Source organism: Megalobrama amblycephala, linkage group LG9 (genome assembly GCF_018812025.1).
Source record: "Megalobrama amblycephala isolate DHTTF-2021 linkage group LG9, ASM1881202v1, whole genome shotgun sequence".
Taxonomy (NCBI): Eukaryota; Metazoa; Chordata; class Actinopteri; order Cypriniformes; family Xenocyprididae; genus Megalobrama; species Megalobrama amblycephala.
Window position 1 is genome coordinate 13466220 of NC_063052.1, and position 16372 is coordinate 13482591.

General features: G+C 36.5%; 1 protein-coding gene across 1 annotated transcript; it reads left to right on the plus strand.

Moving 5' to 3' along the window:
- Positions 1-372: 372 nt before the first annotated feature.
- On the plus strand, positions 373-15778 carry cap1 (CAP, adenylate cyclase-associated protein 1 (yeast)). Its single transcript, XM_048201752.1, has 13 exons — positions 373-529; positions 4790-4897; positions 6614-6714; positions 6806-6883; positions 7397-7540; positions 8822-8907; positions 8996-9101; positions 9177-9351; positions 10361-10530; positions 10744-10867; positions 11167-11249; positions 12686-12829; positions 14626-15778. Exons 2-13 carry the CDS (start codon positions 4792-4794, stop codon positions 14707-14709), a joined length of 1401 nt encoding a protein of 466 aa, XP_048057709.1. The 5' UTR covers positions 373-529; positions 4790-4791; the 3' UTR covers positions 14710-15778.
- Positions 15779-16372: the final 594 nt, after the last annotated feature.

Genomic DNA, 16372 nt, shown 5'->3' on the forward strand with positions numbered 1-16372 from the left:
ATGCACTGTTTGGACAGATCAAAATTGTGACATCCACACTTCCTGTTTGGGCAAGAAGGATCCGGACTGAATCTCAATGTTCTCTTCCCCTCCAGCTCCACAAATAATTTTGGCCAAGACTTCAAAACTGCCAGAGATCAATAGGAAAAACTAAGAAAATAAGCACTTTCATTATTACATAATTATGCAACATTGCAAACTGAGGGAATTCCTTGAATTAATATTACATCTAATCACCTATATTGACTGAGATCAATAAACAAACATATATTAGTACTCAGTCTTGAGTCTTCCTGTTCCTGTTTGACTCTTTTCATCACTTTATCATCACACTCGTTCTCTCTCTCTCCTTTGTCCTTATAAGGAAGTGGAGCTGTTGGTGGAGTTAGGGCGGAAACGGCGCGCGGTGACAGCTGGGAACTTCAACACGCTCATACAGGAAGACAACGCAGACGGGAAGCCCGTAACACACCCATTCAACATCAAAGACTAAAGCCAGGACCACTGTAACATTTCTCCGACGATAACGGTAAGGAGAAAATGCCAAATGCGTTGTCCAAATGATTGATATCTATGTTAAGCGACTTGCCGGCGGAAATCTGTTCTGGACACAGCGCGCGCCGCTGCGCAAATCATGACAACTGAAATGGGCATCGCTCGCGCATAATAATACTGCTAAAAGCGATATATCTTCACAGTGGCATCAGGCCTTGTAAATAAAACGCGTTTTATCATACATTTGCATGTGTGCAGATTTCTTAACAGCAGTCTCAATGCGACGGTTGGAAAAGTTCCTGATCTTGCAGAGTTCAGTGATGGGCGACTCATCTCTGCGAATCGGTTCTTTCGAACAGTACCGGTTCCAAAACAACTCAGTGATTCGTTTGCGTCATTACGTCAATGTTTTAAAGGGTTAGTTCACACAAAAATTAAAATAATGTCATTTATTACTCACACTCATGCCGTTTCACACCCGTAAGAAAATGAATTAAGATATTTTTGTTGAAATCTGATGACTCAGTGAGGCCATGCAACATTTAAATCAGTTCATGTGAGTACAGTGGTCCAATATTAATATTATAAAGCGACAAGAATATTTTTTGTGCACCAAAATAACGACTTATATAGCAATGTCCGATTTCAAAACGCTGCTTCATTAAGCTTCGGAGCGTTATGAAACTTTTGTGTCAGTCAGCTGTCAAAGTCACGTGATTTCAGACACGCTAGATACGCTGTTTGACACGCGATTCGAATCATGATTCGACACAAAAGATTCATAACGCTCTGAAGCTTAATGAAGCAGTGTTTTGAAATCGGCCATCACTATATAAGTCGTTATTTTGGTGCACAAAAAATATTCTTGTCGCTTTTATAATATTAATATTGAACCACTGTACTCACATGAACTGATTTAAATATGTGTTTAGTACATTAATGGATCTTGAGAGAGGAAATGTCATTGCTGGCTATGCAGGCCTCTCTGAGCCATCGGATTTCAACAAAAATATCTTAATTTAGATGATTAACGCAGGTCTTACGGGTGTGGAATGGCATGAGGGTGAGTAATTAATGACATTATTTTAATTTTTGAGTGAAGTAACCCTTTAACTAAAAACGCTATTCGTATGTGTGCTTATAAAACGGTCATACTATTTTTATATATATATATATATACACACACACACATTTTGTTTGTAGCATTTATAGTATTTAGCTGCATCAAGTCAAATCCTTGTTGGTGAGTTGATAAGATTAGAAAGCCGTTTGGCCGATTCAGTTCAATTAATAAATTGTTCAGAACAGTCTTGTGAATCGATTCAACTGATTCACTGAAAAGCTCCGACTCAAAAGAACACCGAATATCGTTACAGCTCAAATGAAGGAAGTCGGGCGGGTGTAAAGTGCAGGAAATCTGAACACAAGCTCGTCGCGACTCTCGATCGCTACATTGTTTCCTTCTTCATATTATTTGTTTATACTATAAACAATCGCTCAGTATTGTCTGACTGATCGCGCGACCGTGTTTTCCCGGCTGGCCTGATTATTCAGTCAAATCACATCACATCAAATCTCTTGGCTTGCCTCTTGCAATCCTGTGAATGCTAGTCAAGAAACCCAGTATACTATTGGTCGTGTCGAATGTGTGCATGTTTAATAAATGTGGCACATCTCATCCTGCGCTGTGCCGAGAATGGATGTGATCTGGCCTAGTTTTACTAGTCCTGAAGCATAAATGACCTGTTTTTATGTCCAGAAGAGCAGCTTGCACCCATAAGCTTGACGTTTCAGTCTTGCCTTTGAATCTACTGTAGTTTTCTTATCTTGTTTTGATATGTTTACCTTTAGGGTGTTGCCTGTGATGTAATGATTCTGTATTGAAGCGCAGAAACTATTGCTTTGTGTCTTAAACATAAGATGGGTTTGAAATTAAAGGGACAGTTCACCCAAAATAGAAAATTCTGTCATCATTTACTCACCCTCAAGTTGATCCAAATTTCTTTCTTCTGCTGAACACAAAAGAAGATATTTAGAAGAATGTTTTGTTATCAAACAATTGATGGGACACATAGTTTGGAGAAATAAAAAATACTATGGAAGTCAATGGGATCCATCAACCCATATTCTTTGTAATATCTTTCTTTGTGTTCAGCAGAAGAAAGAAATTTTATACAGGTTTGGAACAACTTGAGGGTGAGTATATGATGGCAATTTTCATTTTTGGGAATTTTATTTGAAAATGCAATGATTGAAAATCAGATTTAATAATAAATATACTTAAATCTAAGCAGTGATTTTGATAATCTGGTTTATTTCTGGCATTAATTGTTCTGATTTTGAAAGGCCGATAACATAAATTTAGTAGCCAAATTGCCTGGTGAGTGTAAAAGTTAATTTTACACCCTTCAATTTAATCTCTAGATCATTTCCTACATCTGTAGGTGGCAGTTTCTGCAATAATCAGTCTGGTTTTTAGGGAGAGGACACTAGGAATTTGTCTGAAATTGCATATGTGAGGCAAGTCAATTTGACTACTCTGATTTGAATGAATATTTTCTTACAATGTGGAGGAAAAAAGAGAATTTGACTCTAGTTTGACTCCAGTCTGCTCATTGACTTCTGCCATAATCGCTATCTTTATTATAAGTGGCAAAAGTTGAAATTATGCACGGTTTAATTTGCTCATGTGCTTTAATTTCCTTAGGTGAATGTGCTTCTGAATTTAGTCCTGTGTGATTAAATGTTTTGTTCATTCCACTTGCCTGAAAACAGGCACAGCTGGTTGTGGCCACAGAGGAATCTGTTGTTGTTGTTGTTATTATAAGAATAATGTTGACTCAAACTTTACTTTTTCATATTGTATTCTCCAAACTAGTGCCATTTAATGTATCAGACTTGTTCAACGTTAATAGTTTATTAATTCTGCAGTTGTAATGCAGTCTTGGGAAATTTGTGATTCCTGAAGGAGTTACAAATAAGTGGTGTTTTCCCTCAGGAATTGCTCTCATTAGAAGCAGGCTCATATATGGATACCTGTGCATTTCCCAGAAGAGCCATTCAGGTGAAATGAGTCAGTGAGGCAGATTTGTGTATCAGGTTTCTGTTATGTAATGTTACCTGTTTAGTGTATGTGCATGTGAAGGGGCAGTAAAAAAAAAAAGGACTTGCCCTTTGAAAGTTGCCCCTAAAAGGCAAACAAGATCTACTTCCTCCTTTTTTGTATCTTGAGAGGTTTGGCACGTATTTTTTTTCTTTAATTGCAGATTTTTTTCTTCCGGTTGCATTTCTGTGGGACAGCATGTTATGGCACGTCCTGCATTCTCTCCAGGCTCGGCACATCTGTGTTTTCCATGCGTTCACTTTTTATGTTGCTCTCTTTGTTGATTTTACCATAAATGAGAGAGAGTTGCAGAATAAATAAAATGCAGAAGTTAGAATACAAGAATACACTTAAACATTTGCATAAAATAAAAATTCACCATATTTTCTAAATGCATGTTGTTGATCTCATTGTGAGCAATTCATCTGTGCATGTTTACATGAGTTTTGTACTGTCATACATACGAATAATTGCAATAAACCATTTAATTTTAATAATGTTTTTTGTTCATGTCACTTACAATGTAAGCCTAATGTTATTTTTTATAACTTGAAATTGAATGTAATATAATAGGCCCACATTATTTAATGCTGTGAAATATATTTTTTTATATATAATATATTTTAATAATAATAATTATAATTTTTATATATAATATAATGCAGTCTGATTAAACCCACAAACCTTCATTTTGTATGAAGGAAGACCTTTGACTATTCTTGTGTACTTTACAACACCCTTTTTTTATGTTCTTTTGCAAAATGTGTTCTCAGATAATTGTGGTTAGATCAGATAATCACAGTCAGATGGTCAATTAATCATGACAGGCCTATTTTTAAATTTGAGCTTGTTTTCTTCATCAAAAACGAACCTTGTTTCACCAAAATGTACGTCGCAATACAAGAAGAAAGGATTCTTCACTACTTCTGCTTCATTGCAACTTTCATTCATAATGTTTATAATGCATTTCCTGTAGCTCAGTGGTTAGAGCATGGCACTAGCAATGCCACGGTCATGGGTTCGATCCCAGGGATTGCACATACTCGGATACAAATGTGTAGTATAATGCAATGTAAGTCGCTTTGGATAAAAACGTCTTAAATGTAAAAAATCTGTAAAATGTTAAGCGTCTTAAATGTGAATCTGTAAAAGCTTGTTTCTGTAATCATTGTTCTCTCTCTGTCTGAGCAGGAATGGCAGAGCTGGCGGGTCTAGTGCAGCGTTTGGAGGTGGCTGTGGGCCGTCTGGAGGCCATGTCCAGTTCTGGGGGTGGAGGCGGCTCTGCTGCTGGATCTGGAGGTAATAAGAACCTAATGCAAACCGGTTCTGTCTGAAGATAATTAGGGCTGTTTACCAAGTGCATGCTTGCAGTTTCAAATTTAAACTTAAAGGAATAGTTCAATTTCAAATAAAATTTTCCTGATAATTTAGTCACCCCCATGTCATCCAAGATGTTCATGTCTTTCTTTCTTCAGTCGGAAAGAAATTAAGGTTTTTGATGAAAACATTCCAGGATTATTCTCCTTATAGTGGACTTCAATGGACTCCAAATGGTTGAAGGTCAAAATTGCAGTTTCAGTGCAGCTTCAAAGGGCTTTAAACGATACCAGACGAGGAATAAGAGTCTTATCTAGCGAAACGATCTGTCATTTTCGAAAAAAATGTATATGCTTTATATAAACAAATGATCGGCTTCCAAGTGGTTGCGCCAGAAGCACACTTTCGCATTCTTCAAAAAGCTTACGCTGTATGTCCTATTCTACTTATGGAGAAAATGGAACTGGCTCTGCGTTCGTTCCGTAAGTAGAGTAGGGAAGGTTTAGGACATACAGCATAAGCTTTTTGAAGAATACGGAAATGCGGTTTTGGCGGAAGCACTTGGAAGGCGATCATTTGTTTATATAAAGCATATACATTTACATTTTTTTCATAAATGATCGATCGTTTCACTAGATAAGACCCTTATTCCTCGTCTGATATCGTTTAAAGCCCTTTGAAGCTGCACTGAAACTGTAATTTTGACCTTTAACCGTTTGGAGTCCATTGAAGTCCACTATAAGGAGAAAAATCCTGGAATGTTTTCATCAAAAACCTTCATTTCTTTTCAACTGAAGAAAGAAGGACATGGACATCTTGGATGACATGGGGGTGAGTAAATTATCAGGAAATGTTTATTTGAAAGTGAACTAATCCTTTAAGTATTAAACTTGGCTGCATAAATTGTCTTGATCACCTCAAGTCATGCAACTCATTGAAGGTGGATGTATTATTACTGTTTCTAACGGTGTGAACAATGTCATGTGCTAAAAAGCCAATAAACTAGCATTTAAAAGAACCCAGAATATCCTAAAGACTATAGGTGGACTTTCTCTTGGGTTAGGCCTGTAAGGTACCATCTAAGCAACTCCATTGTAAAGCCTCGGATGGACTTTGTTTTCCACATTCTGCATTTTATTGAAAGATTATGTACCACCAAGATGTAATTTTTGTCAGATTCCTCTGTCTATAAAGCGTGTTTTGTTGGAATGTACTGCTTTAAATGTCACAAGGTTTTTACACAGAAAGTTCTCTAATGGATGTTTTCAAAAATGTTTCACCAGGGATAATCTTAAATTGATCAAATATTGAAATGAAAAATCGTATATAGTGTTATAATCATGTGAGGTGTTGTTTTTCATTATTACTGTTACTACTATTTGTTTCTTTTAAAATACATTGTTCTTGCCATGTAAATAAATAGCCATAGATGCTGGTATGGAAATAAAACCAATAAACAAACAAAGTAGTATACACCTTGGCCATGAGTGTGGAAAGATGCATTCTATGTATCTAGTGGACTTTATGTGCCGTTGTATGCACACTGCCCGAACAGACACAAAAAGTATGGCCAAAGTATACTTTGGGCTTAAGTGAAACTCAACCATTGTGAGAATGGACTTGTTGCTGAAAATGTTGTATTGTGTCTGGTTAGAAGAACATGGTGTAATTCTGCTCTTGTTTTTCTCTTCTCTTCAGTGGTGTCGGCGTATGTTGAAGCCTATGACAGTTTGATCTCTGGCCCTGTGGCTCAGTACGCCGCCCTGAGTCAGAAGATTGGGGGAGACGTTCAGAAGCATGTATGTAATCCAGCACTGTCATCATAGTCCCTGAACACACATTGATAAAGAGTCTACGCAATCTTCCTTATCCTTTTGTTCTGTGTCGTAGGCTGAGATGATGAAGCAGGCCTTTACCTGTCAAAGACAGCTTCTGGTCACTGCCTCCTGCTCTCAGAAACCTTCTGATGTAAGTATTATGTTCAATTTGAAAGTAAGACATTGTATGTGTTTGAAAGTCTCTCAACAAGGCTAATCAGAATACATTAAAAACATATTATTTGAATATATTTTAAATGAAATTTATTCCTGTGATGCAAAGCTGAATTTTCAGCTTCATTACTCCAGTCTTCAGTGTCACATGATCCTTCAGAAATCATTCTAATATGATGATTTGCTGCTCAAAAACATTTCTGATTATTATCAATGTTAAAAACAGTTGCGCTGCTTCATATTTTTTTGGAAACTGTGAAACATTTTAAGGAGGTGAATAAAAAAGCTTTTATTTACACAATAAATTTCTTTACTGTCACTTTTGATTAATTTAATGCATCCTTGCTGAATGAATGTATTCATTTCTTTAAAAGAAAGAAATAAGTCTTGCTGACGTCAAACTTTTGAACAGTAGTGTATCTTTCATACCGACATTTTTGTAACATTTTCTCATGTCATCTGTCTGTTCATCTTTTCCTCTGTGATATAGTCCGCCCTGACCTCTCTGCTGGCCCCCGTGTCTAAAGTGATCGAGGAGGTGCAGGCGTTCCGAGAGAAGAACCGCTCCTCTCCTCTCTTCAACCACCTCTCTGCGGTCAGCGAGAGCGTTCCCGCCCTCGGCTGGGTTGCCATGGTAAGGCAAAGGGCAGAGTCTGTGTGTTGCAGTTTTGTAGTTGTCATTTCTGTTTGAAATTGACTCAGTTATGGGACATTTAGATTTGACAGTGTACATTAACAAATCAATTTCCTCCTGAAGTGTGAGCATTTTATGCTGTGACTATATTTACAAATATCTAGGTTAGGCTGGCATACTTTGCATATCTTTGCTGTTAGGTGGAAACCTTGTATGTACAAAACATGAATTTTTACCAAAATCAAGCTCAAATAGAGGTTTTTGACCAGCGAATGTCAGACATGTGTGTTTTGTCCATGCAGCCGCATCTGAGGCAGGAAGTGCATCACATTGTATTTTCATAAACTTACAGGTTATAAAGTTTATCGTAGCTATATGGGCGCTCAGTTTTTGTTCTGTCATTTGGCCAAAATCTCATGTTATAAATGATGAAGTGCTTCACACAGGCTGTTCTAAGACAGTATTGGCTGTGACACTATATGCATAACCTGATATTGCTGAGTTCAACATGTTCCTGGGTCAACATTTTTGTTGATCCTGGAACAACATTCAAATCAACCAATCAGATTTGAGGGACAAGTTTACATATTATGTCAAGTTTAGGCTTAAAATTATGAATTGGTGCTTTTACATCAGTGTTATTCATCTATCATTTCCCTCTGATTTTTGGGACAACTTTTGGGTAGGGTTAGGTTTAGGGGTAGGAATTGGGTTAAGACTAAATTTTCAGACTAGAATGTTGTTCCAGGATCAACAAAATATGTTGACCCAGGAACGCATCTAACTCAGGACGTGCGACACTATATATATTGTTTCTAGAGTAAAGAAAACACTACTTTTATTTACTCTTGCATAATTGCATTGCAAACAAGCAGAGACGCTCCAATATGTTTGCAGCACTTCATTCATGATAAAGGTGGGAGGAGTTATGAGGTTTGACTGATAGTTTGAGGATCTAATGAGGTTTAGATATAAGCTTTTTTTTTTTTTTTTTTTTTACAATATTTTTGTTTAGTTAAATATTTGCAAACCCCACAGACAGATGAAAAAGGGTGACCAATGATTTATGACACCAAAAAATAAGATGAAATATGGAGATACATCCTTTTTCTAGGATGTATATAATGGGATCAAAGTTATTTTAAATGAAATGTTATGGTGAAAAATGAATAAGAAATATTTATGATATGCTCTTTCTATGTCACTAGTTGAATGCAAGCAAATTTGCAACACTGAAATAATTTTTTTTAATAAATTTCTTTTCTTTTCTGTATGTTTTAGGCCCCAAAACCAGGCCCCTTTGTGAAGGACATGCAGGACGCAGCCATGTTTTACACAAACCGTGTGCTCAAGGATTACAAGGAGAAGTATGTGTCTGTCTGTAATGTGAAGAAACTTGTACAGAAGCGAAATGGCATATTGCTCATTTTCCCATCTGCTTTGTCATATTTTTAGAGATAAGTCACATGTGGACTGGGTCAATGCCTATGTGTCCATTTGGACTGAGCTGCAGGCGTACATCAAGCAGCACCACACCACTGGACTGAGCTGGAGCAAGACTGTGAGTCTAATTCTCGTGTGTTCGGTTTGTCCCACGTGGTTCAGAATATAAAGTTTAATTGTTTTTGTTTTACAGGGCCCGGTTGCTTCGGCCTCTGGAGGCGCCCCCGGCAGAGGAGCTCCAGCTCCGCCTCCCCCCGGCCCCCCTCCACCCCCCATGGACCTTGACAAGTCTTCAGGTGGAGACTCTGGCCCAGTCTCTCGCAATGCTCTCTTCGCCTCCATCAACAAGGGAGCTGATATTACTAAAGGTATCACATGGATCCCTAACTTACTATGGTACTACAAAAGGATGAAAATCGGTTCAAAATGTGGCCGGTAGAGCCATTCAGGTCTCTTATTACTGTTTAAATGATGAAAGGATTATTGCTAAAACATTAAACAGTCCTTTTGACTGATTGGAAATGATGCCTGTATGCGCTGTAATGGGAGCATCAGTGTATATAAAGGTCATTGCAGACTTCACCGCAGAAAGGGCAAAGTTATGAAACGGTCCTTTGGCCCTCACTTGTTCACATCCATGAGGCTCTACAGTGTCCCATTTGTCACAGCGTTTATTAAACTTAACTAATGTTCATCTCAACATTTACTAACACATTAAGATCAAAGTAAAGTGTTAACATTTATATTATTATCATTATTAAGTGTTATTTTAGTATCATTATTTAGTATTAGTGCTATTTTATATACTATTATATTTTTTTGTCAATATTTTGAGTTGAATTTCAATCGTTTTAAATGTCATATTTTCTGTTTTCATTTTAATTTTAGTTAAGGTTTTAGTCATTTTGTTTTTTGGGGTTTTTTTGTGTCTGTATAGTTATTTATTTATTTCAGTTGTAGTTATTTTATTACAAACTAAATTAAAATGAGAAATGTTTCCCTGACATCTAGCTGAAATAAAATGTTTTTTTGTTTTACGTTTAATTTGTTTCAGTTAAAATGTATGTTATTTCAAGTGACAGGTTTTTTATGGTTTTAGTTTTAGTTAACTATAATATCCCTGATTACCAATATTAATAACAACACAGATGTCCCTTGTTTGTCCAGCTTATCAGTTGTTTGTACATGAAAATGGCTGAACTAAGAGGATAAAATGACAAATGAAGATTGAAAACCAAAAAGCGCATTAATAATAATAATAATAATAATAATAATAATGCTAAATAAAAAACAATTATGGGTGTATGTTTTATAAGTGTCAGGAATTTATTGAAGCCTTGTCTTTTAATATTCCTATGTCTTTTAACTCTCTGTAAGGACTGAAACATGTGTCTGATGACCAGAAGACCCACAAGAACCCTGCACTCAAAGTCCAAAAAGGTCCTTTGCCTTCTGCTAAACCCTCGGCTGCTCGGCCCACAGCAGCTGCCAGCCCGGCCCGCACTCTTCCCCCAGTGCTGGAGCTGGACGGCAAGAAATGGAAAGTGGTGAGTGAGTCACTATGCCTGTTATAGTCTGTGTATACAGCTGAAATTATTTTTGGAAATGCCATTTTGAAAGGTATTTTCCATCTCCGTCTCAGCTGTGTTTATACATGCCAATAAAAAAAGATACTAAAAAAAGATGTGATGTTTTAGTATTGACATGAAACTGTTTGGTCAGTTCATATACTGATCCTCTCTTTGGCTTTTTCCCTACAGGAAAATCAGGAAGGTGCCCAAGGCCTTGTGATCAGTGACACAGAACTGAAACAGGTGGTTTATGCCTTTAAGTGCAACAACAGCACTTTACAAGTGAAGGGGAAGATCAACTCCATTACTGTAGGTCTGTACACACTACCAGCAGTTCCTCCATTGTTCACATTGTAACATTTTACAATTTGTTGACATTAGTTAATCCATTAACTACCAATAAACGGAATGTTTGTTCATGTTAGTTCACAGTGCATTAACTCATGTTAAAACACAACTTTTGCTTTTAAAAAAATGTATTAGTAAATGTTAAGGTTAAGTTTAACTAAGATTAATAAATGCTGTAGAAGTATTGTTCACTGTTAGTTCATGTTAACAAATAAAGAAAATGTAGAAAGTGTAGATATAAGTTTGTTGTTGTTGTCTTTGCAGATAACTGTAAGAAAATGGGTCTTGTCTTTGACGATGTTGTGGGTATTGTTGAGGTGATCAACTGCAGGGATGTAAAGATCCAGGTGTGTATGTTTGTGCTTTATTACTCTCCTCACTGTAGATGTACTTGAATGCAGAGTATGTTGTTAAAGTATTAAAATTTCTTAGATTTCTTTCATTATTTTATTTGAAGTTTGATTTTTTTTTTTTTTTTTAAATATGTAAATATTTAAAATTATTTAGGTAAATGTTTTCATTAGCGTGTGACTTTTAATTATAAACAAGCTTGAAATACACCGGGACTCTTATTTTGAAATATCTGTACTATTGCAGGCTGATCCTTCAGATTCTTACAATCGTCTAAAAAAATTTATATAAAGGACATTGTAATAATTCATCAACTTGAGTTCATTAGCAATCGCTTGGCATAAATCTGCGCTTTCCATTGATTGAGAATCACTTTGAAGCAGTCTGAAGCGCTGTCGCGTGAGCTTGTAGAACTCGCAACAGCGCCCCCTTATGACTTTGCAAAATGCAGCGCCTGTTTGAATGTTAGCGGGAGTAAACAGTTCTGACGCATACATAACGAGTAGTTAATCGATCGCGGATGGTTTCATTATCTTGCGTGGATATAAAAGTATAAAAGGATAAAAAATAATAAAAGCAAAAATGTGTCTCTGAATATAATTGGGCGGCCGTTATTATACGTGGGCGGCCCGCCCAAGTAAAGTCTATGTGTGGGAAGCACTGATATATATATATATATATATATATATATATATATATATATATATATATATATATATATATATATATATAAATATAATATATAAAATGCTGTTAATATTTATTAACATACTGATACATATGAATAAATGTTACCTCCCTTGAACTAGTTTAGTAAAAAATAATTTAAAGTTTGAAAAAGAGCATAATATGGCCTCTTTTCTTTTTGAGCTCTACTAGAATAGGTTTTATTGCTTGAACGTACAAAAAAACACACATTATTTTTTCCATATTCTCCATTGTTGCAGCTCCTCTCTTCCCAGTCTGTCAGTAACGCTCTGTTTAGTTCCTGTCTCTATGAAGCCCCTCCTTCTGAAGAGCACAATGCGCTCTGATTGGTCGGCTGGACCAGTGTTTTGTGATTAGTCAACCGCTTTGAGTGTGTTTGGGAAATGTCCTGCCAGTTTCGACACACTGCTAACTAACTCAACCAGGCCCCGCCCCTTTATTTTGCATATGTCTTGGGCGGGAATTATTTAAATGAGGAATGTTGCGACGTGTTTGTTCCCGGAAGAAAACTCAAGACTACAATGGAGGCGTTTCAGGGAGTTCAGTGTATACTGATATAGAGAATAACTTAAAAAATATTTTATTTTAAAAGAAATTGAATGCAATTCCCTTAAACATCTCGATATCTTGTCATTAAAAGTAGCAGCATTGCCTGTTTTCTTTTCTTTACACTCGTGTTTTGCATCTGCTCTTTATTCTGAGTCGTTGTTCTTTTGATTTCCAGGTTATGGGTAAAGTGCCAACCATCTCCATCAACAAGACAGATGGCTGCCATGTGTACCTGAGCAAAGACTCTCTGGCATGTGAAATCGTCAGCGCTAAGAGCTCGGAGATGAACGTGCTGGTGCCCAACAAAGATGGAGAATATGTAAGTGAAGAGATAAATTGTTAATGCATTATAAAGATTTCTTAAGATTAGGGCTGTCAATTTTAGTGATTTTTATTTTATTTCTTTCTCTTTAATGCATTAAAAATATGCGGAATTTGTTTTTCCTGCATCATTTAGCTAGCGTTACAGTATATGATCATGCTCTCATTCGTTCAAGTGCTTTTAAACCATTCAAATGCGATAAGATGTAAAAAAAAGAATGCGATTTGGTACTTGTGCGCTGTTTGAAGCGGCTCTTTGTGAAATGCACAGACAGCGCACCATTACCGATTTGAGTTCTCTCTCACAGTTTGAATGGACAAAACCACACAAAGGGCCAGATTTACTAACGGCTTGTGCCAGCGCAAACCCTCTTTTGGCGTTAAACTACTGTTGGGTAGACACGCAGTGCAAAATTAGCACTGAAAAAAGCGTGGACTAAGTTGTTTTTGCAGCTGACCTTATTGCATATGCATTTGTAGGAGTTTCCCTTTCAGTCGCAAAATTTATGAGAGGAGAGTATTTAAATTAATCACTCTATGCAATTTACTAATGTTTGAGCTAGTCAATTTACTGGTATTTGCGCCATTATTTAACGCCCAAAAAAGCATGTCTTAACCCATTTTGCGACATGGCTGCAATAGTTGCTGCTAGGAGGAGACACCGCAGAGAACAGAGAGCGTGTGGTAGAAGGGAGAAAATTTTCCACTCATATTAATTTCTTTGGAATGCCAGAGGAAGACGTTATCCGTATATTATCTATAACAAGTTGTGCCTGTGTCGACCCGCACCTGATGAGCATCAGCTCTGCTTATTTCCGACCCAACGCTAATTTGCGCTGCTCTTGTTAGATTGCGTTAGTCATTATGTAAATGATTTGACTGCGTCTGTTCTTTAATTTCACAAAACTTGCCAACCCCAATTGCACGTTTACGCTAATTTTCCCCGTTTAGTAAATCTGGCCCAAAATTGTCAAAATTATGCTTGTTTGTTGGCGCCAATAGCCTAGTGGGCAGCATGTCAACACATAGCGCGGTTGCGTTTCGAGCGACCCGAGTCCCAGCTCGTGGACCTTTCCCAATCCCTTCCCCCTTTCTATTTCCCAATTCACTTCCTGTCGACTAACTGTCCTATCGCAATAAAAAAGCAAAAATGCCAAAAAATAAATAATAAAAATAAATATGACGGCTGTTTTTGGAGAGAATCCTTGTGAGCAGTCTTAAACGAGTTAAAATCTTAAATGAGCATCTCAAGTTGGGAGAAAGTCGGATGTGCGTCAGGTCTTAAAGTGACAGCAGCCTAATAAACCTGCTGCAGTCGGACATTAAAGAAAAAGAGAAAATCGCTCACTGCTCCTGACTGAATAACTTTTGTAGCTTTAAGAAGGATTAATCTTTATCTAATTTACAGTATACAGTAACCATGCACTGTTATTGTACATTTGATTACTTCATTCAATTTCTGAGTATTTCCTACCTAAATATTACTGTTAGACCTACCTGAAAATCTTAAAGCATGGTTGCATGGATCAAAAACAATGAAGTAAAAATCTGAGCCAGTATTATGAATCCTTACCATTGAGCCCTGCTATATTAAAGTCACGGTTAACTTAAATTAAAAATTGTTATATTGAAAATAAACCGTCTTTAGGTCATTTCTACATTTGGAGATTCAATGTAAAATTATTACAATATAAATTTTTTAAAAATGTTGTGTGATTAATCGTGATTTACAGAAAACTACTGCTTGGTGTGCATATAATGATGAGCATTTTATGTTTTTCTCTTTCCTTCAAGACCGAGATCCCAGTCCCTGAACAGTTCAAAACCGTATGGGACGGCAGCAAGCTGGTCACCACAGCAACCGAGATTGCTGGATAAAGGACCAACCTGTGCAAGACCGCCCCCATTGCAGTGTCCTACCTGACTGACCAATGAGCTTAAACTACAAAGTAGAATGGAATGCCAACCAGGTCAACTCTCCTATCAGCCAATCACAGCGGCAATCATATCTTCCTTCAGCTAGTGACATGACTGCTTGCTTACCAGAAGCACTTGCTCAGTCAACGGCAGGGCTCCATTCTCTTCTATTCCATTGATTAAAACATTAGCACTTGAAATCAATTGCCAACAGTTGGGGTGTTTTCATGTTTTGTCTTTGTCTTGCAGCCATAATAACACGTGAATGGCCAACAAGAGAAATCAAGTCATTTTATCATATTTGTGTTTTGTATTTTTGATTCTTTTTCCATTCGCATTTTCTAGTCAGGGGGCAAGTACTGGGGGGGCCGCAGCGTTTTCTGTTTAACATATGCAATTCAGATATGAAGCACACAAATGTCCCTCTTCCGACCACCAAGACAGACATTTACTGTAACTTTTTTTTTTTTTTTTTTTTTTCAAGGGATAATTAGAATGCAGATGTATCAAATCTTAGAGGATGAATTGGCAACTTAAGCAACTTGCAGAATCATAGTTATATTTCCAATCGTGTCATTGAGAAACAATAGTTGCTTTAGGAATTCTCTTTTCCCTCTTCATTTTTTTTTTTCATATTGTATTCCAGAGCACATGCAACATTCCCTGTAATATAAATAAATGAACATTCCATGAAAGGTGTGGAAAGTGTTTTGATGTTTTTGGCACAAACTGGAGGCAGAAAAAGACACTCAGCCTAATGTTCGGATGCTCATGGTACTGTCTGTCTGATATCTGATGACTATCTGCTGTACAGATACTGGCTTTACATGAATTGTGTCCACCTCTTGTTCTCATCACATGCTTTAACTAGCTTAGACTTTAATTCCAACCTCTTAATCTTTACTTTCCTAATATTGAGGCCATGTGTGTGGAATTTCTTTTTTATCATTTGTCTTTTTGCTCTGAGAAATAGTACTGGAGAACAAACATCATTAAAACTGTTGCAATAAATAACATCACTTTTTCCTGAGTCTTTGATGTGCTTTATTGAATGTACCCGGTAAGTTTTGATGCAAAAAAGGCAACTTCTTAAACATGTTTCCAGAAAGGTGATATTACATCAAAGGAACAACTCCAAATTCAGCAAAGATGCATTCAACTAATCAAAAGTGATATTAAGGACATGTTACAAAATTTTAAACAGAAAACAGTTAGCTAATGTTCTTACCCAACATCTGTATTAATAAAATGGGTACTACAAGTGGTAACTAAATACATTTAATACAAAGATAGTATGTTAAAAGGACATTTTAGTTCATATTCATGGTGTCTCAAAATAGCACAATTGAGTACTAAGATTATCTTAAAGGATTGAAGAAATTTTTTTAGTTTATTACAAAATTAGTGCATGAAAATAAAGCAGAGCTTTTCAAGTGCTCTAATTTAATGCACTAATTTTGTAATTAATATACTAAAAATAATGTGTAACTTTTTTTTCCCCTTAAATTTACAAAACATTATACAATGAGCAAGTACATCATGAATCCATTTTCCAAACCATGTTTTTGTCTTATAAATCACTATGGTACACCTATAATAAGTGTTTATATTTGGACTATTTTAG

Excerpts from the sequence above, each read along its gene's own strand:
- cap1 (XM_048201752.1), top strand. The coding sequence starts at position 4,792 with ATGGCAGAGCTGGCGGGTCTAGTGCAGCGTTTGGAGGTGGCTGTGGGC. Across the intron at positions 9,102-9,176 it reads GACTGAGCTGGAGCAAGACT|GGCCCGGTTGCTTCGGCCTC; the intron begins GTGAGTCTAATT and ends TTTGTTTTACAG. Across the intron at positions 9,352-10,360 it reads GGGAGCTGATATTACTAAAG|GACTGAAACATGTGTCTGAT; the intron begins GTATCACATGGA and ends ACTCTCTGTAAG.